The sequence below is a fragment of the Oncorhynchus mykiss genome, chromosome 12 (assembly GCF_013265735.2).
Source record: "Oncorhynchus mykiss isolate Arlee chromosome 12, USDA_OmykA_1.1, whole genome shotgun sequence".
Classification (NCBI taxonomy): Eukaryota; Metazoa; Chordata; class Actinopteri; order Salmoniformes; family Salmonidae; genus Oncorhynchus; species Oncorhynchus mykiss.
The window spans coordinates 93,171,637-93,197,736 of record NC_048576.1 but is presented as its reverse complement, the minus strand read 5'-3'; the positions used below and the strand labels follow the sequence as shown (position 1 = coordinate 93,197,736).

Below are 26,100 nucleotides of genomic sequence, written 5' to 3'. Positions count from 1 at the left end.
GCTGACAGAAACACAGAGCCTAAAATGAACCCAGAGGCGGCCAGTTCCCAGGACCTTGTTGCCATGCTGTCCCTGTCATGTATTGTCATGTTGTGTCTTGTTTCTGTCCTTTCCTTTCACCCTGTCTCCCTCTGCTGGTCGTACTAGGTTACCGTTTCTGTCCCTCTTTCCCCCAGCTGTTCCTTGTCTTCTCTGACTACCTCATTCACCCCTTTTCCCACCTGTTCCCTTTTTCCCTCTGATTAGGTCCCTATATCTCTCTCTGTTTCTGCTCCTGTCTTTGTCGGATTCTTGTTTGTGTTGTTCATGCCTGAACCAGACTATCGTCATGTTTGCTGCAACCTTGTCCTGTCCTGTCGGAACCTGCCGGTCCATCTGAGCCTACGTTTTGTTTTGTTATTAAAGAAGTTCTGTTTACGTTAATTCGCTTTTGGGTCCTCATTCACGCACCGTAACAGAAGAATCCGACCAAGAATGGACCCAGCGACTTCGGATCCTCTCCACTCAGCCGTCGAGATCCAGGGAGCGATGCTAGGCAGACACAAGCAGCTCGACATGCCGTTGAGACCCTGGCCACCCAAGTCTCCAACCTCACAGAACAGGTTCACCATCTCCGCCTCGATCCACCGGCCACTTCCAGGGCTTTCGAATCTCCGGAGCCCAGAATCAATAACCCGCCGTGTTACTCTGGGGAGCCCACTGAATGCCGCTCGTTCCTCACCCAGTGTGATATTGTGTTTTCTCTCCAGCCCAACACTTACTCCAGGAGCACTGCTCGTGTCGCCTACGTCATATCTCTCCTTACTGGACGGGCTCGTGAGTGGGGCACGGCAATCTGGGAGGCAAGGGCTGAGTGTACTAACCAGTATCAGGACTTTAAGGAGGAGATGATACGGGTTTTTGATCGATCTGTTTTTGGGGAGGAGGCTTCCAGGGCCCTGTCTTCCCTATGTCAGGGTAATTGATCCATAACAGACTACTCTATTGAGTTTCGCACTCTTGCTGCCTCCTGTGGCTGGAACGAGCCGGCTTTGCTCGCTCGTTTTCTGGAGGGTCTCCGCGCAGAGGTAAAGGATGAGATTCTCTCCCGGGAGGTTCCTTCCAGCGTGGATTCCTTGATTGAACTCGCTATTCGCATTGAGCGACGGGTTGATCTTCGTCACCGAGCTCGTGGAAAGGAGCTCGCGTTCTCCGTTGCCCCCCTCTCCGCATCACTACCATCTTCCTCTGCCGGCTCGGGTGCTGAGCCTATGCAGCTGGGAGGTATCCGCATCTCGACTAAGGAGAGGGAACGGAGAATCACCAACCGCCTCTGTCTCTATTGCGGTTCTGCTGGTCATTTTGTCACTTCATGTCCAGTAAAAGCCAGAGCTCATCAGTAAGCGGAGGGCTACTGGTGAGCGCTACTACTCCTGTCTCTCCTTCAAGATCCTGCACTACCTTGTCGGTCCATCTACGCTGGACCGGTTCGTCAGCTTCCTGCAGTGCCTTAATAGACTCTGGGGCGGAGGGCTGTTTTATGGACGAGACCTGGGCTCGGGAACATGACATTCCTCTCAGACAGTTAAGGGAGTCCACGGCCTTGTTCGCCCTGGATGGTAGTCCTCTCCCCAGGATTCAGCGTGAGACGCTACCTTTAACCCTCACTGTTTCTGGTAATCATAGCGAAACCATTTCTTTTTTAATTTTTCGTTCACCTTTTACACCTGTTGTTTTGGGCCATCCCTGGCTAGTTTGTCATAATCCTTCCATTAATTGGTCTAGTAATTCTATCCTCTCCTGGAACGTCTCTTGTCATGTGAAATGTTTAATGTCTGCTATCCCTCCTGTTTCCTCTGTCTCTTCTTCACAGGAGGAGCCTGGTGATTTGACAGGGGTGCCGGAGGAATATCACGATCTGCGCACGGTGTTCAGTCGGTCCAGGGCCACCTCTCTTCCTCCACACCGGTCGTATGATTGTAGTATTGATCTCCTTCCGGGAACCACTCCCCCCCGGGGTAGACTATACTCTCTGTCGGCTCCCGAACGTAAGGCTCTCGAAGATTATTTGTCTGTAGCTCTTGCCACCGGTACCATAGTCCCCTCCTCCTCTCCCGCCGGAGCGGGGGTTTTTTTTGTTAAGAAGAAGGACGGGTCCCTGCGCCCCTGCATAGATTATCGAGGGCTGAATGACATAACAGTGAAGAATCGTTATCCGCTTCCTCTTATGTCTTCAGCCTTCGAGATCCTGCAGGGAGCCAGGTTTTTCACTAAGTTGGACCTTCGTAACGCTTACCATCTCGTGCGCATCAGGGAGGGGGACGAGTGGAAGACGGCGTTTAACACTCCGTTAGGGCACTTTGAATACCGGGTTCTTCCTTTCGGCCTCGCTAACGCTCCAGCTGTCTTTCAGGCATTAGTCAATGATGTCCTGAGAGACATGCTGAACATCTTTGTTTTCGTTTACCTTGACGATATCCTGATTTTTTCACCGTCACTCCAGATTCATGTTCAGCACGTTCGACGTGTCCTCAACGTGTCCAGCGCCTTTTAGAGAATTGTCTTTTTGTGAAGGCTGAGAAGTGCTCTTTTCATGCCTCCTCCGTCACATTTCTCGGTTCTGTTATTTCCGCTGAAGGCATTAAGATGGATCCCGCTAAGGTCCAAGCTGTCATTGATTGGCCCGTCCCTAAGTCACGCGTCGAGTTGCAGCGCTTTCTCGGCTTCGCAAACTTCTATCGTCGTTTCATCCGTAATTTCGGTCAGGTGGCAGCCCCTCTCACAGCCCTCACTTCTGTCAAGACGTGCTTTAAGTGGTCCGTTTCCGCCCAGGGAGCTTTTGATCTCCTCAAGAATCGTTTTACATCCGCACCTATCCTTGTTACACCTGACGTCTCTAGACAGTTCATTGTCGAGGTTGACGCGTCAGAGGTGGGCGTGGGAGCCATTCTTTCTCAGCGCTCCTTCTCTGACGACAAGGTCCACCCTTGCGTGTATTTTTCTCATCGCCTGTCGCCGTCGGAACGTAACTATGATGTGGGAAACCGCAAACTGCTCGCCATCCGCTTAGCCCTAGGCGAATGGCGACAGTGGTTGGAGGGGGCGACCGTTCCTTTTGTCGTTTGGACTGACCATAGGAACCTTGAGTACATCCGTTCTGCCAAACGACTTAATGCGCGTCAGGCGCGCTGGGCGCTGTTTTTCGCTCGTTTCGAGTTCGTGATTTCTTATCGTCCGGGCTCTAAGAACACCAAGCCTGATGCTTTATCTCGTCTCTTCAGTTCTTCAGTAGCCTCCACTGACCCCGAGGGGATTCTCCCTGAGGGGCGTGTTGTCGGGTTGACTGTCTGGGGAATTGAGAGGCAGGTAAAGCAAGCACTCACTCAAACTCCGTCGCCGCGCGCTTGTCCCAGGAACCTTCTTTTCGTTCCCGTTCCTACTCGTCTGGCCGTTCTTCAGTGGGCTCACTCTGCCAAGTTAGCCGGCCACCCTGGCGTTCGGGGTACGCTTGCTTCCATTCGCCAGCGCTTTTGGTGGCCCACCCGGGAGCATGACACGCGTCGCTTCGTGGCTGCTTGTTCGGTCTGCGCGCAGACTAAGTCCGGTAACTCTCCTCCTGCCGGCCGTCTCAGGCCGCTTCCCATTCCCTCTCGACCGTGGTCTCACATCGCCTTAGATTTTGTCACCGGACTGCCTTCGTCAGCGGGGAAGACTGTTATTCTTACGGTTGTCGACAGGTTCTCTAAGGCGGCTCATTTTATTCCCCTTGCTAAGCTTCCTTCTGCTAAAGAGACGGCACAAATCATCATCGAGAATGTTTTCAGAATTCATGGCCTTCCGTCAGACGTCGTTTCGGACAGAGGTCCGCAATTCACGTCTCAATTTTGGAGGGAGTTTTGCCGTTTGATTGGGGCTTCCGTCAGTCTCTCTTCCGGCTTTCACCCCCAGTCTAACGGTCAAGCAGAACGGGCCAATCAGACTATTGGTCGCATCTTACGCAGTCTTTCTTTTCGCAACCCTGCGTCTTGGTCAGAACAGCTCCCCTGGGCAGAATACGCCCACAACTCGCTTCCTTCGTCTGCGACCGGGCTATCTCCTTTTCAGAGTAGCCTCGGGTACCAGCCTCCGCTGTTCTCATCTCAGTTCGCCGAGTCCAGCGTCCCCTCCGCTCAGGCTTTTGTCCAACGTTGCGAGCGCACCTGGAAGAGGGTCAGGTCTGCACTTTGCCGTTATAGGACGCAGACTGTGAGGGCTGCTAATAAGCGTAGAACTAAGAGTCCTAGATATTGTCGCGGTCAGAGAGTTTGGCTCTCCACTCAGAACCTTCCCCTTAAGACGGCTTCTCGCAAGTTGACCCCGCGGTTCATTGGTCCGTTCCGTATTTCTCGGGTCATTAATCCTGTCGCAGTTCGACTTCTTCTTCCGCGATACCTTCGTCGCGTCCACCCGGTCTTCCATGTCTCCTGTATCAAGCCCGTTCTTCGCGCCCCCGCTCGTCTTCCCCCCCCCCCCCCCATCCTTGTCGAGGGCGCACCCATCTACAGGGTCCGTAGGATTTTGGACATGCGTCCTCGGGGCCGTGGTCACCAGTACCTCGTAGATTGGGAGGGGTACGGTCCTGAGGAGAGGAGTTGGGTTCCCTCTCGGGACGTGCTGGACCGTGCGCTGATCGAGGATTTCCTCCGTTGCCGCCAGGTTTCCTCCTCGAGTGCGCCAGGAGGCGCTCGGTGAGTGGGGGGGTACTGTCATGTATTGTCATGTTGTGTCTTGTTTCTGTCCTTTCCTTTCACCCTGTCTCCCTCTGCTGGTCGTACTAGGTTACCGTTTCTGTCCCTCTTTCCCCCAGCTGTTCCTTGTCTTCTCTGACTACCTCATTCACCCCTTTTCCCACCTGTTCCCTTTTTCCCTCTGATTAGGTCCCTATATCTCTCTCTGTTTCTGCTCCTGTCTTTGTCGGATTCTTGTTTGTGTTGTTCATGCCTGAACCAGACTATCGTCATGTTTGCTGCAACCTTGTCCTGTCCTGTCGGAACCTGCCGGTCCATCTGAGCCTACGTTTTGTTTTGTTATTAAAGAAGTTCTGTTTACGTTAATTCGCTTTTGGGTCCTCATTCACGCACCGTAACAGTCCCACCACCAGGAGACTGTCCAACGCCACGAAGCCGCCCTGGTTCAGCAAGAGGCCTTAATGGCTAGACATTCTCATCTTCTGTCGGAGATGCTGACTTCCATAAAGCAGATATCTGATCGACTTACCCCGGCAACAGTTCCCGTCCCAGTACCTCAGATTCACGTACCCATGGCAGTTAATCCCCTGGCTGAACCTCGTCTTCCACCTCCCCAACGGTTCTCAGGTGATCCAAGTGCTTGTAAAGGGTTTCTCACCCAATGTTCTCTCTCCTTCGAGCTGCAACCCTCGTCGTTCCCCACCGACCGGTCTAAGATCGCATATATCATCACCCTGCTGTCGGGAAAAGCCCTGGCCTGGGCTACTGCTGTGTGGGATGCCCATAATTCCTGCTGTGCCAGCTACTCTGCCTTTGCTGAGGAATTCAAACGAGTGTTTCAAGGCCCAAGCAGTGGTCCTGACTCAGCCAAACAGCTCCTGACTCTCCACCAAGGTCGGCGCAGCGTGACGGACTATGCCATCCAGTTCCGCACGGTAGCAGCAGCAAGTGGCTGGAACAACGAGGCGCTCACGGTGTGCTTTCTGAAAGGCCTTTCCGACACCATCCAAGATGAACTGGCCACTCGGGAACCACCGGACAATCTCGAGTCCCTGATCAAGTTGGCCTCACGCATTGACCAGCGTCTGAGAGAGAGAGAACTCAACCGTAGACCTCTAGCCCCTATCAGTCCCAGCTCCGAGTCCCCACCTTTATCCTCGCTGGCTCCACCGGAACCCATGCAGATTGGACGTATCTCCCAGGCTGAGAGAGACCGCCGGATGAGGGAGTGACGCTGTCTATATTGTGGCAAACCGGGCCATTTCCGTTCCACGTGTCCCGGGCTCCAGGGAAACGCTCTGTCCCGTACAGACCGGGGGGAACTGTAACGGGAAACATAACCTCCTCCCATCCGTCCAACTCCCGTCTGCTCATTCCAGTCACCCTTTCCTGGGACAACCACAAGCTTCACCTTCAAGCCTTGGTAGACTCTGGAGCCGCAGGTAACTTCATGGATGGTGTCTGGGCGAAGGAGAATGGCGTTCCCTCTGAACCTCTAAGTGACCCCATGAGGGTTACTACATTGGATGGAAGCCCTTTGGGATCTGGACTTGTCACTCATGTCACTACCTCCTTGCGACTTTCAGTTTCACAACACCAGGAATTGATGAACTTTCATTTGATCTCCTGTTCCGAGTTCCCTCTCGTCCTTGGATACCCCTGGCTTCACAGCCATAACCCTCACATCGACTGGTCTGTGGGCACTATCAAGCAGTGGGGTCCTACGTGCCAAGCTACTTGTATTTTCTCGAATTCCCCGAGTTCTACTCCCGAGTCTTTAGAATCCATCGACCTGACCCGAGTTCCCGAGTGTTACCATGACCTCAAACTGGTATTTAGCAAACAGAGGGCCACCATGCTACCACCCCATAGACCTTATGATTGCCCCATCGAACTGTTTCCGGGCACTTGCCCCCCCCAGGGGTCGGATCTTTTCCCTATCTCCACCCGAACGAGCTGCTATGGATACCTACATCAAGGACGCTCTGGAAGCAGGCCTCATGCGTCCATCCACCTCCCCGGCGGGAGCAGGGTTTTTCTTTGTGGCCAAGAAAGACGGTGGCTTACGTCCTTGCATCGACTACCGGGGACTCAATGCCATAACCGTCCGTAACCGTTACCCGCTACCCCTTATGGCCACAGCCTTCGAGCTGCTCCAGGAAGCAGTTGTTTTCACTAAGCTTGACCTGCGGAACGCATACCATCTTGTGCGGATCAGACCTGGTGACGAGTGGAAGACCGCTTTCAACACGCCTACTGGTCACTATGAATACTTGGTGATGCCCTTCGGCCTGACCAACGCCCCAGCGGTGTTCCAAGCGCTCATAAACGATGTGCTTAGGGATATGCTTAACATATTTGTGTTCGTTTACTTGGATGACATCCTCATCTCTTCGAGCTCTCTTCAAGAACACACAAAGCATGTCAGACAAGTACTCAAACGCCTCCTAGACAGCCATCTGTACGTTAAGCCGGAAAAATGTGAATTCCATTCATCCCGAGTACAATTCCTGGGATTTGTAGTGGAACCCGGTCGAGTCCAAATGGACCCCAGGAAGGTAGGGGCGGTAGCGGATTGGCCCACCCCCAAATCTGTTAAGGAAGTTCAGCGTTTCCTGGGCTTCACAAACTTTTACCGCAAGTTCATCAAGAACTTCAGCTTGGTGGCAGCCCCTCTCTCAGCTTTAACCAAGGGTGGCAATGCAAGGTTTTTGTGGGGAAGAGAAGCTGAGACGGCCTTCCAATCCTTCCAGTATCCCATCCTGATACTACCGACTACGGATGAACCGTTTGTGGTGGAGGTAGACGCCTCAGAGGTTGGTGTTGGAGCTGTCCTGTCTCAGAGGGGTGAAGACAAGAAGCTTCATCCGTGCGCTTTCTTCTCACACCGGCTTACCCCGGCTGAGAGGAACTACGATGTGGGGGATCGTGAACTCCTAGCGGTTAAGATGGCATTGAAGGAATGGAGACACTGGCTCGAGGGGGCTTCTCACCCGTTTCAAGTGCTCACGGACCACACAAATCTGGAATATATCCAGCAGGCGAAGCGGTTGAACTCTAGACAAGCTAGATGGTCTCTTTTCTTCAATCGATTCCAGTTTATCCTCACCTATCGGCCCGGGTCGAAGAATCTCAAACCGGATGCCCTGTCCCGAGTCTACGCTCCTGCCATTCGAGATGACACGGACATGCCTGTCCTTCCTGCTGCTAAGATCGTGGCTCCGATCTCGTGGCAAGTTGAGGATACCGTGAGACGAGCTCAAGCTTTCGAACCGGACCCGAAAGGAGGCCCTGCCAATCGGTTGTTTGTCCCCAAGGCAGTGAGGACTCAGGTCCTTCTGTGGGGGCACTCCTCTCGCCTCACCTGTCATCCGGGCGTAGGTCGCACCTTGGAGTTCATCCAGCGTAAGTTCTGGTGGCCTACCATAAGAGAAGACGTTGCCACTTTCGTCAATGCCTGCCCTGTGTGCTGCCAGGGCAAATCTTCTCACCTCCGCCCTCAAGGACTCCTTCACCCTTTACCTGTTCCCCACAGACCCTGGTCCCATATCTCGTTGGACTTTATTACTGGCCTTCCTCCATCCCATAGCAATACTACTATCCTAGTCATAATCGACAGGTTTTCTAAGGCGACCAGGTTCGTCCCTCTGACTAAGTTACCTTCTGCCAAGGAAACTGCTGAGTTGGTAATTAATCATGTGTTCCGAGTCTTCGGCATTCCTCAAGATATGGTTTCTGACAGAGGTCCCCAGTTCGCCTCAAGGTTTTGGAAGGCCTTCTGCCAACTCATGGGGGCTTCTGCCAGTCTATCTTCAGGGTACCATCCGGAGTCCAACGGTCAAACAGAGAGGATGAATCAAGAGCTGGAAACCACCCTCCGATGTATGACTCGTAACAACCCGTCCACATGGTCGTCCTTTATTGTTTGGGCCGAATACGCGCACAACACCTTGCGCTCCTCCTCCACTGGTATGTCCCCGCACGAGTGTCAGTTTGGCTATGCCCCTCCATTGTTCCCGGACCAGGAGGCAGAAATCAGAGTGCCTTCAGCCTTGAAGTTTGTCAGACGCTGTCGGCTTATGTGGAGGAAGACCCGTCTTAATCTTATGCGTTCCTCACAGAGGTACCAACAACAAGCCAACAGACGTCGCCGTCCCGGGCCTACCCTGCGCCCCGGCCAGAGAGTCTGGCTCTCCACAAGAGACTTACCACTACGGGTGGAGTCTCGCAAGCTGTCCCAAAAATACATCGGTCCCTTTAAGGTTGCCAAGAGAGTTAACCCAGTTTCTTATCGCCTACACTTACCCAGATCCCTTAAGATTAATCCGACGTTTCACATTTCCTTATTAAAACCTGTTGTTTTTTCTCCCCTTGTCCCGGCAGACAGACCTCCCCCTCCGCCTCGTGTCATTGGAGGCCAGCCGGCTTATACCGTCCATCGGATACTGGATTTCCGCCGGGTGCAGCGGTCCTGGCAGTATCTGGTGGACTGGGAAGGCTACGGTCCCGAGGAGCGCTCCTGGGTTCCTGCCAAAGACATACTGGACCCTGACCTCATTCGTCGGTTCAGGGCCCTCCACCCCGAGAGAGCTGGTAGGAACGTCAGGAGCCGTTCCTAGGGGGGGGATTCTGTCAGGATTTGGCCAGGGTTGTTCCGGTTTTTGGTCACTAGATGCCCCCATTGTGCTTTTTGACCTTTTGTTTTCCCTTGATCCCCATTATTATTTGCACCTGTGCCTCGTTTCCCCTGATTGTATTTAAACCCTTAGTTTTCCTCAGTTCTTTGCTCTGTGTTTGTATGTTAGCACCCAGCCCTAGTATTCTGTGAACTCTTGTTGATCCCGGTGGACTCTCTTGTGGAATTCTGTTTTTGTTCTTGTTTATTTATTTTTGAGTATCTTTTGAGGCTTTTTATGCTATTCCTACCACCTTGTGGATTTACCTTTTTGTCTTGGAGGATTACCTTTGTTCTTGTGGAATTCCTTTTGAGGTTGTGGAGTTACATGTTTTCCTGAAGGACTTCTCTTTTTACTTCATTAAATACACCGTCTCAAGTACTGCTGTGTCTGCCTCATCTTCTGGGTTCTGCCGACTATTCGTGGCTCAGTAGGTTAAGTGACTGTTTCTCACTCCGGAGACCCGGGTTCGTAACCGCTGCTGACACTTTTTATTGATCTATACAAAATATTAAATACTTTAGCTGACTGTCTAGCATAAAATAAGAGATATCTCTAAATCCCCAGAACATCACTACAACTCTACACATCAATACTGGAACAAGGATATTTGCAGACCCTGAGCTTTTAAAACAATGCATACACATACAGTTGTGCTGTATAAAGGACTTGCATTAGGTCATTAATAAACAGTTCAATACAAACAAAGACAGTTATGTAACTATTTGTCATTTTAAAGTGTTTTTCATGGAAGGGACCCAAATGCCACTGTAATTCAAGAATGACCCAAGTGTAAATAAGACGCTGGGTTTGATCTTGAATAATCAAACCCATTAGGTTTCCTCACCATTTAGTGTACACATGGAAAGCTAATTGTCATTCCTGTAAAGCACTGCTCAGCACAAGGCCCTGATTAATCAATCCATTTACAATATTTGTTTTATATTTGTTTATAAAATTGGTCAGAGAGGATATACCAAGTTAGTTGAGTTTATCTCTGCCCAAACCCTGACACATTTACTACTGTAATTTTAACAGTGGTATTTTAGTAGCAATAGCTTCAGAGGAACTGGGCTGGAGAGGGGATGGTTCAGGCCCAACCAATTTGTACTGTATTTGGCAGTGTGCTGGACACCTCTGACTGATTCAGGTCAGGTCAGGGTTACGACTCATTTGTGGCACAAAAATGAGAAGCTAGTTTTGAAGTGGGACCGGTTTGTCGGGTTGAAGTGAACATATTGGAGTAAGGGAACCGTGCTCACATCTACTGTATGCGTTGCTCATTTCACCCCAGAGGACTTCGTTGGCTTAATATATCCAGTGGACTGCAGCACACAGAATGATACTGTCACATCTGCTCCTGCTACACCCCCTAGTGGACATCCGGTGTCTCCTTGACCTGCAGCCTTTCCCCCAGTTCTCTCCCTCTTCTTCTCTCTCTGTGTGTGATTGTGTGGTTGGAGACAGGTGTGCTGGACTCAGAGCAGTTCCCCACCAGCTGCAACCCGTTCCATAATCAAGACCTCTACAAATACTCAGTCCTGCCACTTCCACTCTGCCAGATCGTAGTCTCCGTTCACTCGGTCATGCGTCTAGCTATTTGTTGTTATTTAAGATCCTGTATCCTGCTGTGCCTATTTCCTTGCCTGACACTGTTTCTCTTCTCACTGCAGTTTTGCCGCTCTAACTCTGGTTCCTGTCTCCTGTTCCACATCTCGCTACCCTGTTCTGGATTCAACTCATCACTTCCTTGGATTCCCCTCCAGACCTGTTTACCCTGTCCCAACCCAGCTCACTCCAACCTCAGCCTCCATAACTGGTTTCCTACAACTCATCACTTCCTTGGATTCCCCTCCAGACCTGTTTACCCTGTCCCAACCCAGCTCACTCCAACCTCAGCCTCCATAACTGGTTTCCTACAACTCATCCAGGCTTTGCTGGATCTGCACTTCATCTCTATTAAGCATTAAGAAGGAAAGAAATTCAACAGATTAACCTTTAACAAGGCACACCTGTTAATTGAAATTCCAGGTGACTACCTCATGAAGCTGGTTGAGAGAATGCCAATAGCGTGCAAAGCTGTCATCAACGCAAAGGGTGGCTACTTTGAAGAATTGCAAATATAAAACATATTTTGATTTATTTAAATAGTTTGTTTACTACATGATTCCATATGTTGTATTTCATAGTTTTGATGCCTTCAGTATTATTCTACAAATCAGAGTTTATTTGTCACGTGCGCCGAATACAACAGGTGAGATGTTTACTTACAGGCTCTAACCAATAGTGTGAAAAAAAGGTGTGTGTGTAAGGAAATAAAACAGTAAAAAGACATTTGAAAATAACAGTAGCAAGGCTATATACAGACACCAGTTAGTCAGGCTTATTGAGGTAGTATGTACCTGTATGGTTAAAGTGACTATGCATATATGATGAACAGAGAGTAGCAGTAGCGTAAAAAGAGGGGTTGGCGGGTGGTGGGACACAATGCAGATAGCCCGGTTAGCCAATGTGTGGGAGCCCTGGTTGGTCGGGCCAATTGAGGAGGTAGGTACATGAACGTATAGTTAAAGTGACTATGCATATATGATGAACAGAGAGTAGCAGCAGTGTAAAAGAGGGGTTGGGAGGGGGACACAATGCAAATAGTCTGGGTAGACATTTGGTTACCTGTCCAGGAGTCTTATGGCTCGGGGGTAAAAACTGTTGAGAAGCCTTTTTATCCTATACTTGGCACTCCGGTACCGCTTGCCATGCGGTAGTAGAGAGAACAGTCTATGACTGGGGTCTTTGACAATTTTTAGGGCCTTCCTCTGACAATGTAGAAAATAGTCCAAATGAAGAAAAACCCTTGAATGAGTCCAAACGTTTAACTGGTACTGTACATCCACATCCACAAGTCCTAATTGTCTCAGACCACGGGGTCTTGGTCAAAACATATTTTGCGAAACACTGACCCAGCTGCTTCATGAGCCACTAGTGAGGAGATAGCAACCTTTCTCCATTACCCAGAGAGGAGACAGCACCACTGAAACCACAATGCTGTCTGGTGTCCATGCATGATGACATTTCAAATAAACCAACTCAATCCCTTTTGTATTATTGTCTGTATGAAGTCTGTATGCTCAACAATATGATAACAGCCTACGGTCCTATTGAGGTCCAGTGAAACATATAGCCAACTACAGGGTTTAGAGGCAGGTGGAGGTGCAGTATATCCACTTCTGACTAGTCACAGTAATTAGTAATTACCTGTCTGTTGTGGGTTGTTGTTTACACAAGATGGTGAAATGAATCCTGGGAGGTTAATTTAAAAACTCATTATTTGGGGATTATAGCCAAGCACATCCTGTACAATACCGAGGATAATATTCTAATGTAGACAGTTTGTGGGGGTGTGTATGTTCTCATGGAAGACTGCCGTGACCAAATGTTCCAGAGCAGCCTTTATAAGGGTCAGCCCAGGTGAGGCTTTGGCTTGAGAGGAAAGGAGAAGGCAAGCGGTGATCACTAAGCATCTAAAGGTTGGTTTTCAGTCCTTCTAACAGTTTCATTAGAGGAAACTCGTCTTAATTTATACTAAGACTGTGTGTGCTGACTCTACAGTATGTGCTTTGTGACAGGAGGACGTGCAGGGATGAGACCCATGGACCACAGTGTGCTGAAATGTTGTCTCTTCTCCCTATTCTTGCTAACAGGTAAGACATTGGGCTCCATTTTACTCTTCTTAAAACAGCCGTGAATTGTGCTAGAATAATGTAATATTTGTTCCTATTAGCAGATATGAAGTAAAGAGTGTAAAACACTTTTATTATATGCGATTGCAAACAGCAATATTCATTTTCATTTCTTGTCACAAACAGATGATATTATTAAAGTCATGAAAAATAAACATGTCCAATGAAAAATAAAATAAATATAACCCAGCTAGCACATTTGGTTCCTTGGAAGTTGCGGGAACGTATGTTTTTGGTTTTACATTGGTTGTGGGAACACAGCCATACGTTTGCTGACTGGTAAAACTGAACGTTTTTTAAACATTCTGAGAGCAGAAGTCAAAATGTTATCTGTTCTGAGAACATTTATTTTTAGGTTGCAGGAAGGTTCTGATAACGTTTTACTCTGGTTCCTTGAACATTTTCATGGGAGTTATTTTTTATTATAATATCGAATGTATTTGATTAAATATGCAGACAGATTAAAAGTAAGTTTACATTGTAATGCCTCTGACAGCCAATTTTCTAGCTCCGTCCACAACTTTTGGACTTTATAGCATTCCCAGAAAGCATGGATTATTGAGTCATTGTTAGTTTTACACTTAAGACATGACTGAATTTGTAATTTTTAAGCATACATTTTCATTAACTGTAATGTCGTTAATTAAGCTCCTACATTCCCTCTATCTTGTGCCAACATCAGTTATTTTTAAGCCTTGGTTCCAATAGTTTATATATATATATTAAGAGATTGACAGTTGTATATGCTCTCTCCAAGGTTTTGTATATCTTATATCATACGAACATCATTTTTTGACTCATATAGATTTCCTCAGGGTTGCTCTGATGTCCAGAAGATTTCAAATCTAAATTTCGTGATATGTAACTTTTAAGTTGCAGGTATTTGAAAATATCTACATTGGTCAGTCCAACATTGCGTTTTAATTCTGTCATGGAAATAAATATGTTTCCTGTTAAGCAAGTCATTTTATCAAATCAATTCATTTTATGGTTTCCATTCTTTTAGATTTTCATATGAACCAATTTATCGGAGAATTCTGAAAAGCTATTCAATGATTGTTCCATGGGGTTGTTTTTTTAGGGAGTAATATTTCTTCTTGTAAAATACGTTTCATTTTCTTCTATATTGTTATATTGTTCTGAACTATGAAGTTGTTAATGTTCTTAGCTTTATCCATTGAAAATAGACAAAAACAAAAATAAATTATTTTTTGGGATGAGAATGCACATCTTTTTAACTCATATAACAGACCCCATTTCAAAGGTAACAAGCACTCATTAAGATCAGGTGTGGCCAATTAGTGGGCGCGACCAACACACTTTACAAGGTAGAGGATAGAGTTTTGTTGATTGCTGAGAACAAAATCTATATGTTTTTACATAACAATCTTCAAACATTCTCATTACAACAATTTCCTTGTGGTTTTTATAGAAAGTTTTCTTGTATTTTTAAAAAATTTTATTACTTTCTCAGAATGTTCCAAATCCAAGCAACTGTATGCAAAATAACCACAGGACAATCAAGCACTTACCAAGCTCTTAAAACATATTGTTCTCAGAACGTAACTGATAATGGACTAGTGATAAGAGTATCAGGTTTAGATACAGTGCAATATATAGAGAGCATGATCACTTTTCACAGTGAGTCACTACTTTGAAGACATGCAACAACCTTATCCCATTTCATTTTGACTGTGTAAATCATTTATTGTACTGTGTTGTTGAACTATTGAAAAGCCTCTTTGGTTCCTAGAAAAGCGCTATTTAAATCCAATGTTATATTCTGAAATTAAATACCTGTCTCTGGTTCCACAGTATCTGCATCAGGCACTCTATCCAACGCAGCAGTTCCTACTATCCAACCACTATCTAATACAGCCAGTGCCTCCCAACCAGCCAACACAGCCACTTCATCCAGTGCAACGACACCCTCCTGTACAACACGTCGATGTCTGGCCAGCATGCTGATTGCGAAAGAAGCTCGGAGTCCGCCACAGTCTCCACGGTGCATCTCAATTATTCGTGTGCCGTCAATCGTGTACGAAACTCTGTCTGTCGTAAGTCCCTTTCCTTTCCTTTTAATTGAGTTTTCTACAATGTAATGAGTTTCAGAGATAACCTATTGACATTTCTATCACTGTGTGATGAATTATCCTGTTCCTAATAAGGATACAAAAAACCTCCGCTTCGAGAGTCGTCTGGAAGTCCCGCTGGTAAGTACCCTCTTAGGAAGAAAAAAAAGGTGCTATAACCTAAAAGGGTTCTCCGGCTGTCTTCATAGGAGAACCTTTTGAAGAACCCTATTTGATTCCAGGTAGAACCCTTTTGGGTTCAATGTAGAATCCTTTCCACAGAGGGTTTGACCTGGAACCAAAAAGAGTTTTCCTATGAGGACAGCTGAAGAACCCTTTTGGAACCCCTTATTCTAAGAGTGTAGGCACAAAACATCCAGGGAGACATTCAAGTAAATGGGACATTTTGTAATACCACTCATTATGATTATACACTACAGTCTTGGGAAGACCCTGATTTATCATGGAACACATCAGTCTATCATCATGATGTGGTGGTCCTGCCTGTCAGCAAAATCTGGACTCCTGAACTCCATGTGACTAATGGGTGAGTCCACTTACAACAGAATACAATTACTTATGTCATGTTTCATTTTATAACAGTCAATTTATGTGTAATCTTCTAAATAGCAAGTGAAACATGGACAGAATTAGAGACAGTACTAATATGTTTTAAGTGGCCAAATGTTTAGTTGTGACAGTTTCAGTAGATCAATCCTCAGTTGTCTGTCCTCAACCTCTCATGTCTAAAGAGTGCAAACAACGATGAAGCACAGCAACAAGGATTTGCTGGTGCACAGCAACGGGACTATAGAGCACATGGTCATCATGAACACTGTGGTGGGCTGTGAGGTCAATCTGTACAATTACCCCTTCGCTTCAGATTTCTGTGCCATCGCCCTTAATGTGTGGGCAATTAGTGGTAAGTGCATCATTTCAAACCTCATTTTGTCTGCTAAATGGCTCTTGCACACCATTATTTACCAAAGCTCTTACTAACCAAAAACAACAAACCCAAAAACTTTTTTGTTGTCCCCTACTAAAGATTCCATCTTTAACTAAAGTTATCTCCCAAATTAAATAATGTTAATTCATAAGTTAATAACAAATCATAATTTTATTAACAACATAACAAATGCAAGCTCTAATTCGTTGTATAGCCTAGTTGAAGGTGGTGGCGTGAAATAGACACATGCGTGGGTAAATGGTAAGCTTTCACCTAGCCTCAAAGCGGAAGTTCAGGATTTTACAACTTAATGTTAGATGGTTCCTCACCCTAAAAGTAGTATGGGCAAGGAGAAATTGTAATCCATGGTTCGGTTTTCTCTGAACAGCCACTACAAACTTTAGCCACCGCTAACAAAAAATCTATGCGAGTGAAAGGGGAAATCATGCAATTGTCAAAATGTCAATTTTACAAAATATTTTTTTAAATTTGTGGTAGTTTTTCCATCCCCTCCTGAGAACCAAGCTAAAACCGAACAAAGAGCCTAAAATCAAGGAATGAACGAAAGCAAATATGTTGTGGACCGTTACACCCCTAATGCCTATTGATATAAAACATTGTTTTTGTTATAAACTATGGTATGATCTCTGAGTGAGAGAACTGGTATCAAATACAGTGCCTTGCGAAAGTATTCGGCCCCCTTGAACTTTGCGACCTTTTGCCACATTTCAGGCTTCAAACATAAAGATATAAAACTGTATTTTTTTGTGAAGAATCAACAACAAGTGGGACACAATCATGAAGTGGAACGACATTTATTGGATATTTCAAACTTTTTTAACAAATCAAAAACTGAAAAATTGGGCGTGCAAAATTATTCAGCCCCTTTACTTTCAGTGCAGCAAACTCTCTCCAGAAGTTCAGTGAGGATCTCTGAATGATCCAATGTTGACCTAAATGACTAATGACGATAAATACAATCCACCTGTGTGTAATCAAGTCTCCGTATAAATGCACCTGCACTGTGATAGTCTCAGAGGTCCGTTAAAAGCGCAGAGAGCATCATGAAGAACAAGGAACACACCAGGCAGGTCCGAGATACTGTTGTGAAGAAGTTTAAAGCTGGATTTGGATACAAAAAGATTTCCCAAGCTTTAAACATCCCAGGGAGCACTGTGCAAGCGATAATATTGAAATGGAAGGAGTATCAGACCACTGCAAATCTACCAAGACCTGGCCGTCCCTCTAAACTTTCAGCTCATACAAGGAGAAGACTGATCAGAGATGCAGCCAAGAGGCCCATGATCACTCTGGATGAACTGCAGAGATCTACAGCTGAGGTGGGAGACTCTGTCCATAGGACAACAATCAGTCGTATATTGCACAAATCTGGCCTTTATGGAAGAGTGGCAAGAAGAAAGCCATTTCTTAAAGATATCCATAAAAAGTGTTGTTTAAAGTTTGCCACAAGCCACCTGGGAGACACACCAAACATGTGGAAGAAGGTGCTCTGGTCAGATGAAACCAAAATTGAACTTTTTGGCAACAATGCAAAACGTTATGTTTGGCGTAAAAGCAACACAGCTGAACACACCATCCCCACTGTCAAACATGGTGGTGGCAGCATCATGGTTTGGGCCTGCTTTTCTTCAGCAGGGACAGGGAAGATGGTTAAAATTGATGGGAAGCTGGATGGAGCCAAATACAGGACCATTCTGGAACAAAACCTGATGGAGTCTGCAAAAGACCTGAGACTGGGACGGAGATTTGTCTTCCAACAAGACAATGATCCAAAACATAAAGCAAAATCTACAATGGAATGGTTCAAAAATAAACATATCCAGGTGTTAGAATGGCCAAGTCAAAGTCCAGACCTGAATCCAATCGAGAATCTGTGGAAAGAACTGAAAACTGCTGTTCACAAATGCTCTCCATCCAACCTCACTGAGCTCGAGCTGTTTTGCAAGGAGGAATGGGAAAAAATGTCAGTCTCTCGATGTGCAAAACTGATAGAGACATACCCCAAGCGACTTACAGCTGTAATCGCAGCAAAAGGTGGCGCTACAAAGTATTAACTTAAGGGGGCTGAATAATTTTGCACGCCCAATTTTTCAGTTTTTGATTTGTTAAAAAAGTTTGAAATATCCAATAAATGTCGTTCCACTTCATGATTGTGTCCCACTTGTTGTTGATTCTTCACAAAAAAATACAGTTTTATATCTTTATGTTTGAAGCCTGAAATGTGGCAAAAGGTCGCAAAGTTCAAGGGGGCCGAATACTTTCGCAAGGCACTGTATCTGCTTTTCCAGGATGTGGCATGTTCCTGGACTTTGGGAATGTGAGCAAAACTAGTGCAAACCGTGGGGACTGGCTAACCGAGGAGGTGGAACTCAATGCTAAAGGAGGCAGAGATGATCGCAACTATCTTTGGGTTAGTGAGTGTTCCTGGTGATTTCAGTTGTATTTTATTTATGTGGGACATGTAAAGGTACCTTCTTATTTTTATGGGCAAAGCTTAAACATTTACACTCAAAAAACAATACACTTTTTCAAAACAACTGATTTCTGCCTGGCTTTTTATTTATTTAAACTTTATTTAACTAGGCAAGTCAGTTTAGAACAAATTCTTATTTACAATGACGGCCTTCCAAAAGGCAAAAGGCCTCCTGTGTGGACGGGGGCTGGGATAAACACAACACTACATATAGAGAGACCTAAGACAAAAACATAGCAAGCCAGCAACACATGACAACACAACATCATGGTAGCAACACAACATGGTAGCAGCACAAAACACGGTACAAACATTATTGGGCACAGACAACAGCACAAAGGGTAAGAAGGTACAGACAACAATACATCATGCAAAGCAGCCACAACTGTCAGTACGAGTGTCTGTGATTGAGTCTTTGAATGAAGAGATTGAGATAAAACTGTCCAGTTTGAGTGTTTGTTGCAGCTCGTTCCGGTCACTAGCTGCAGCGAACTGAAAAGAGGAGCGACACAGGGATGTGTGTGCTTCGGGGACCTTTAACAGAATGTGACTGGCAGAACAGGTGTTGTATGTGGAGGATGAGAAGTGCAGTAGATATCTCAGATAGAGGGTTTTATAAATAAGCATCAACCAGTGGGTCTTGCGACGGGTATACAGAGATGACCAGTTTACAGAGGAGTGCAGTGATGTGTCCTATAAGGGCAAATCTGATGGCCGACTGATGAAGAACATCTAGCCACTCGAGATAACCCTTACCTACCGATCTATAAATTATGTCTCCGTAATCTAGCATGGTCCTCTGAATCAGGGTTAGTTTGGCAGCTGGGGTGAAAGAGGAGTGATTACGATAGAAGAAAGTCTAGATTTAACTTTAGCCTGCAGCTTTGATATGTGCTGAGAGACAGTGTACCGTCTAGCCATACTCCCAAATGCTTGTATCAACCCCTCAGAGGTAGTAAGCACACCTGTGGGGAGAGGGGCATGAACAAGGAAAGCTTTGTTGTAGAGTATTTAACAAACTCCTGGGAGGGACCAGCTGACTATAAGACTATCATCTACATATTTTTTTACCTTTATTTAACTAGGCAAGTCAGTTAAGAACAAATCCTTATTTTCAATGACGGCCTAGGAACAGTGGGTTAACTGCCTGTTCAGGGGCAGAACGACAGATTTGTACCTTGTCAGCTCTGGGATTTGAACTTGCAACCTTTCAACTGCTAGTCCAACTGCTAGTCCAACGCTCTAACCACTAGGCTACCCTGCCGCCCCATATAAATGGATGAGAGAGCTTCCTACTGCCTGAGCTATGTTGATGCAAATTGAGAAGAGCGTGGGGCCTAGGATTGAGACTTGGGGTACTCCCTTGGTGACAGGCAGTAGCTGAGACAGCAGATTTTCTGACTTTAAACACTGCACTCTGAGGTAGTTAGCAAACCAGGCCAAAGACCCCCCAGAGACACCAATACTCCTTAGCCGGCTTATCTGTCTGTCTTCACAGGTGTCGCTGAAAATGCGGTCTGAAAACCCGTTTCTGTCCCTGGTCCTGCCCAGTATACTAATCATCTTGGCTGATGTGGGCAGCTTCTCCCTGCCGCTGGGAGAGAGCAAGCGCATCCCCTTCAAGGTTAAACTGGTTCTCAGCTTCATCATGTTCCTCAACATCCTCAAGGACCTTCTGCCTGGAGGAGGCCAGTGCAGCCCCATCATCCGTGAGTGTCCTGTGTGTAATGCACCAGAATGAAACAGCATTTTGTTATAAACGGTGTGTATGTATCAGAGTTATAGAGCGACTGCGCCAAAAAACAAAACATTCCTTTTGCAAACAGCCAATCAAACATTTATTCTATTGTAAAAATTGACTATAAAATGTAAAAACTGACATTTTTGTCATAAAATCAGCCTCTTCCAAAACTGAATTTGGTACCTAAGTGTGTCACAGCGTAAATTAAGGTTGGGTTTGTATTCCAATCATGTCATCAATTCATGCCCCCTTTTGCCCAGGTGGCACCGTGTTGTTTGTGGAAGAGTGGGCAAGTTTGTTTTGCATGGCCCGGTGCCCCTGGTGGGTGGAGATTTCTCCAATGCTGTGTAGCTCAGTTGGTAGAGCATGGTGCTTGCAATGCCAGGGTTGTGGGTTCGATTCCCATGGGGGACCAGCATGGGGATAAAATCTGAAAATGTGTGAACTCATTACTGTAAGTCGCTCTGGATAAGCGCATCTACTAAACATGTCAAATGCAATTGACTAGTTGGAAATGAACCAATGGAATGGTCGAAAATGAGAGAACCCTGCCCACCCGGGGAACTAGGCCATGTCAAATTATTCATATTTCCGCGTGCACCGAGAAACAGTCTTCTTCAGACAATACGGTGTAGATGGGTGGTCTGCCACATATTATGTTTGGCAGGAGCTTGATGTGCAATGCACATATTGAGCGCGAAATACTCTAGTAAAAATGGGCTTCCATAAAATTGTTCAACAATCTTGGGCAGGATATGGATTAACTGTTACATCTCATGCTAGCTACTACTTCTGTGGGCTGTCAACCCTCAAACCTGAGACTGCCTGGTGTTGTTGGTTACACTAGCAAGCAAAGGTAGCTAGCTACATTATTTGATCATGCTAATGAGCCAGGCTAGCTATGACACTATCATGTAACTAACAGTTAGCTAACATTAGCAAGCTAGCTACCTTGATCTTGCAGTTAAAAAAGCTGTTAGCAAGGGATCTTGATTGGCTATCAGGGCAGATCTTGCTAACTATAGCCTATTCATTGCCATTTCAGGTTGGCTAGGATGTAGCCAGCTTGCTTTCAATAATCTTTCAATTCCAACTGGCAAGCCAAAATATCCCTGCTAGTTAACATTAGCGAATGTTAGCTAGCTAGCTAACTAACTATACCTAATTTCAAGTCAGATTTGCAAATTAAGCAGCTAGCAAGCTAGAAAAACAGGTAAAAATTTGATTTTACTGAGTTACAGTTTAAATAAGGAAATCAGTCAATTGAAAAATTCATTAGGCCCTAATCTATGGAATTTACATGACTGGGAATACAGATATGCATCTGTTGGTCACAGATACTTGGATCAGAAAACCAGTCAGTATCTGGTGTGACCACTATTTGCCTCATGCAGTGCGACACTCCTTCACATAGAGTTGACCAGGCTGTTGCTTGTGGCCTGTGGAATGTTGTCCCACTCCTCTTCAATGGTTGTGCAAAGCTGCTGGATATTGGCGGGAACTGGAACATGCTGTTGGAACACAAGTTGATCCAGAGCATCCCAAACATGCTCAATGCGTGACATGTCTGGTGAGTATGCAGGCCATGGAAGAACTGGGAAATGTTCAGCTCGAAGGAATTGAGTACAGATTCTTGTGACATGGGGCTGTACATTATCATTCTGAAACATGGTGATGGCGGCGGATGAATGGCACGACAATGGGCCTCAGGATCTCGTCACGGTAACTCTGATTTCAAATTACCATCGATAAAATGCAATTGTGTTTGTTGTCCGTAGCTTATGACTGCCCATACCATAACCCCACCTCCACCATGGGGCACTCTGTTTACAATGTTGCAAACCGCTCACCCACACAACGCCAAACACGCCGTCTGCCCGGTACAGCTGAAACCAGGATTAATCCATGAAGAGCACACTTCTCCAGTGTGCCAGTGGCCATCGAAGGTATAGGATTTGCCCTATGAAGTCGGTTACGACGCCAGTCAGGTTAAGACCCTGGTAAAGACAACAAGTAGGCAGATGCGCTTCCCTGAGACTGTTTCTGACAGCTTGTGCAGAAATTCTTCGGTTGTGCAAACCCACAGTTTCATCAGCTGTCCGGGTGGCTCGTCTCAGACCATTATGGGATCAGCCGTCTTGCTTCAGGGGAAGATGTGGCGATATGCTGATATCTACAGTATCTAATGATGTTATGTCAAGTTCATAAACACACTGCCAGGCATGCACAGTACAACCTGTGATGTTCTATACTGAACAAAAATATAAAACGCAACATGTAAAGTGTTGGTCCCATGTTTCATGAGTTGAAATAAAAGATCCCAGAAACGTTCCATATGCACAAAAAGCTTATTTCTCTCAAATTTTATGCATAGATTTGTTTACATCCCGGTTAGTGAGCATTTCTCCTTTGCCAAGATAATCCATCCACCTGACAGGTGTGGCATATAAAGAAGCTGATTAAACAACATAATTCCACAGGTGCACCTTGTGCCGGGGGACAATAAAAGGCCACTCTAAAATGTGCAGTTTTGTCACAAAACACAATATGTTGTAGGACCGCTGAGCTGACTGAAGACCGCAGGCATTCAACTCGCAGTAGTTGATATCGTTTCCACGGTAACATGTATTTACATCACATGATGAACCTTTGAAACTATGTTGCAAGGTACATTCGCAGCAAGGTTATGTAGAACGAGTATCACATGAAACATTCCAGACACTGGTTCTTGCCATCTTGGCATACTTTTGATTTGACAGAGAACTATATGCTAGCCTAAGGTTAGACAGGCTAGCCTAAGGTTAGACAGGCTAGCCTAAGGTTAGACAGGCTAGCCTAAGGTTAGACAGGCTAGCCAGCTCCCCCCAGTTTGGCAAAACATATGGTCGATAAGAGTTTCTATTCGCCTCTTATTTTCTACTTTAGCCTACACACAGAACTGAATTAGATGACCATCTTGAGATGGCGAGTCACTCAGGTGGGGTGAAACCACAACCCAAAGACAACTTTTGTTTGGCTTCAATCACGACCGCTAGCATTTCATAATGAGACAAATCTAAAACGAGGCCAAATCAGGAATTTCAGCCGCCCTTTAAGAATGTGCAGAAAGCTCACTCCACAGCTAGCTTGAAATGTTGCCGAGGGAGCTATGAAATTGGATATTTTTCTATAGCTCAATTGTTTGGTACGGTGTCGAGGTGGACGGCTGATGTGTGTTTGGGAGCAGTGATCCTGAACAGCAACAGTGATCCTAGTGATCCGTTGGGTGCAGAGATCCTGAACAGTGATCCTAGTGATCCGTTGGGAGCAGAGATCCTGAACAGCAACAGTGATCCTAGTGATCTGTTGGGAGCAGAGTTTCACTATTTCCAGCCCGGTATGTTACAGGGACAGTAAAGAAAGATATACTGGTAGCAGCACACTGATGTCGGTTTCATGTATACAGGACCTCTCTGCCACCATATAACACTCACACATCTCTCTCGTTCTCCATAGGAAAGCACTTCTGTTTCTGTTTGGTCATCCTGGTGTTGAGCACGTTGCAGTCTATGGTGCTCACACGCCTGGCTAAGTGTGGCACTCTCTGGCCCTGCAGCCTCTCCAAGTCCAAAGACTCACTGCTTAAAGACACAGACAATGAAGATGGTAAACGTTTTCATTCTTCTGTCATCTCAGTTACCCACAGAGCAAGATATATTTTTTTCTGGTTGCCAAAGAAGACGTTACCAAACCTCCTTATTAGGGCAGCCAGAGTTAATCAGTTAAGTGCACAATATTTTATTTACTATTAATCGCATTGTGTGAAAGTGTTGAATACACTGAAAACATCAAATACATAATCTATACCGCAAAAATGTACAATACCATGTAAAAACAAGTGGACAATGAGATGAAATAACGTCCTTTCTTTGACCTAATTTGACTAACTGTTACATTAGACAGAATCAAGACGTCAATATTCTTAATGTTTCTTTGTATTTAAAAATCCTAAAACTACAGCTCCCTTTGGAATGTATTTCCCCTCCCCCAGTTAATTGTTGACAGCCCTAGTCTTTATGCAACCATTTATAACCTGACCATGATGTCATAATGACTTTATTGCAACCAGTCTACATTAAGGGGTACCCCATTTAAATATATGCTTATAGGGGTAATTTAAACCATTTACTGACACTGTTACTGTTTGAGAGTTTTCTTTTGTTGCCATCATTTCCAATTGGTGGTCAAATATGACACCCGTTGGCACTTTTAGGGGGCAAAACAAATTGGCACTTTTAGGGTTAAAAAAATAAAATCATCATCATAAACAAGTCGAGGTATTTTCTTAATGCACAACCATTCTTACTCTAGCTGCAGTTGGCGTCTTACCCAGCCTATTTCTCGCATGTCCACAAAAATAATAATGTTATGTTAATCATGTTTTCCTTTTTCCTCATTTACTTTGTCTGATATTAAAGCCTCAGAGGAAGAGAAGAATACAGCCCTCCAGAAGGTGGTGAAGTTTCTCAACAAAATGGCTGCACAAGACCACAAAAATGCTTTACACCATCGCTTTGCCAACAAAGTGGACTTGATCTGTTTCTGTATCTATCTCACCGTCCTCATCGTTTATGCAGTCGTCATTTTATTTTTCTCCTTTGGTTCTCAATGTGAGATCAACCATTTAGAATTCTGGCATTAAATTCTTTATTTGCGTTTAACAATGATATGTAAATAAACATAAAGTATGTGTGTATTCTTCAGTAGAGATTTAACAATATTTATTTCAATATCTTTGAAACACCTCTGCATATCTATCCATTTTCCATTCTTCCTGTGCCATCCAAATTCCTGCATAGCCTACTGGTCAACGTACTGTAGTCAAAAATAATGCGAACGATGATGGTCAGCGATGAAGATGCGTCTAGCAACTTGCTGGTGCCGAGGCCCAGCATGATGACTCAATCACGATTTATGATATTGTCTGAATGACAGACCATCTGGGGGCTATTACAGGGGTCAAACACCTTATCTGTGGCAATCTCGATGAAAACACATTCCCATGGAAGTCCTGGGTTGTCACTGACGCCAGGATAAGATGTAAAGACGGATGAAACTTGAATCGACTAAATGAATGTTACTGTGTGAATGAAATTGTCATGTTTGGATTGTTTCAAGAGTTCATAAAGGGCTATGTATTTTTATATGTTTTATAATACTATGCTATGCATTTTTATATGTTTTATAATACTATGCTATGTATTTTTCTACGCTTTTAAGACTTAGGATATTTTGTATTCTCTTTATCGTGAAGATTACTGGTATGTACCATTTGCTAATTGCATTCTTATTGCGTAACTGTAATAAATCGTATTACTTTCAAATAGATACAAACCGTAGTCCTCACATTTGAGTAATATTCCTTGAATTATTATTTGGTGGAATGTCTAATGGTAAATGGTATTCACAATATACATAGCATATATATCTCTAACTGTGCATCTCTGAGCTAAGGTTAACTAAATAATGTAATGCTAGGACATCGATTGCAAGATATTACCTCCTTGTCCCTTAGCCTCTTAATGATTGCCTAATGGTAAACCTACACACGTCTTACAGTATTCCGAATGGTGACGCAAGGCTTGCAACCTTGGCAATACCCACTGGATCCGATAATGGGCCCATAGTGTTCACATGATAATGGAGTCAGGTGGTATATCATAGTAGGGTCATAGACCCCTACACTAAT

At 45.4% G+C, this 26,100-nt stretch overlaps 1 protein-coding gene across 3 annotated transcripts; it reads left to right on the top strand.

The window, feature by feature from the left end:
• Positions 1-11,081: 11,081 nt before the first annotated feature.
• On the top strand, positions 11,082-25,716 carry LOC110487450 (5-hydroxytryptamine receptor 3A-like). Of its 3 annotated transcripts, XM_036939224.1 has the most exons (10): positions 11,082-11,413; positions 13,006-13,080; positions 14,935-15,176; positions 15,288-15,332; positions 15,632-15,738; positions 15,944-16,113; positions 18,447-18,568; positions 20,130-20,340; positions 23,868-24,017; positions 24,830-25,716. In XM_036939224.1, exons 2-10 carry the CDS (start codon positions 13,020-13,022, stop codon positions 25,051-25,053), a joined length of 1,332 nt encoding a protein of 443 aa, XP_036795119.1. In that variant the 5' UTR covers positions 11,082-11,413; positions 13,006-13,019; the 3' UTR covers positions 25,054-25,716. The 3 variants fall into 3 exon arrangements, with proteins under 3 accessions (XP_036795119.1, XP_036795118.1, XP_036795120.1); XM_036939223.1 differs by lacking the exon at positions 11,082-11,413 and having other exon boundaries at positions 12,762-13,080; XM_036939225.1 differs by lacking the exons at positions 11,082-11,413; positions 13,006-13,080 and adding an exon at positions 14,634-14,760.
• Positions 25,717-26,100: the final 384 nt, after the last annotated feature.

Bases quoted from the DNA above. Each gene is read 5' to 3' on its own strand.
- LOC110487450 (XM_036939223.1), top strand. From the start codon at position 12,990: ATGTGCTTTGTGACAGGAGGACGTGCAGGGATGAGACCCATGGACCAC. The intron at 16,114-18,446 runs GTAAGTGCATCA...CTGCTTTTCCAG, and splicing joins TAATGTGTGGGCAATTAGTG to GATGTGGCATGTTCCTGGAC. The intron at 18,569-20,129 runs GTTAGTGAGTGT...CTGTCTTCACAG, and splicing joins ATGATCGCAACTATCTTTGG to GTGTCGCTGAAAATGCGGTC.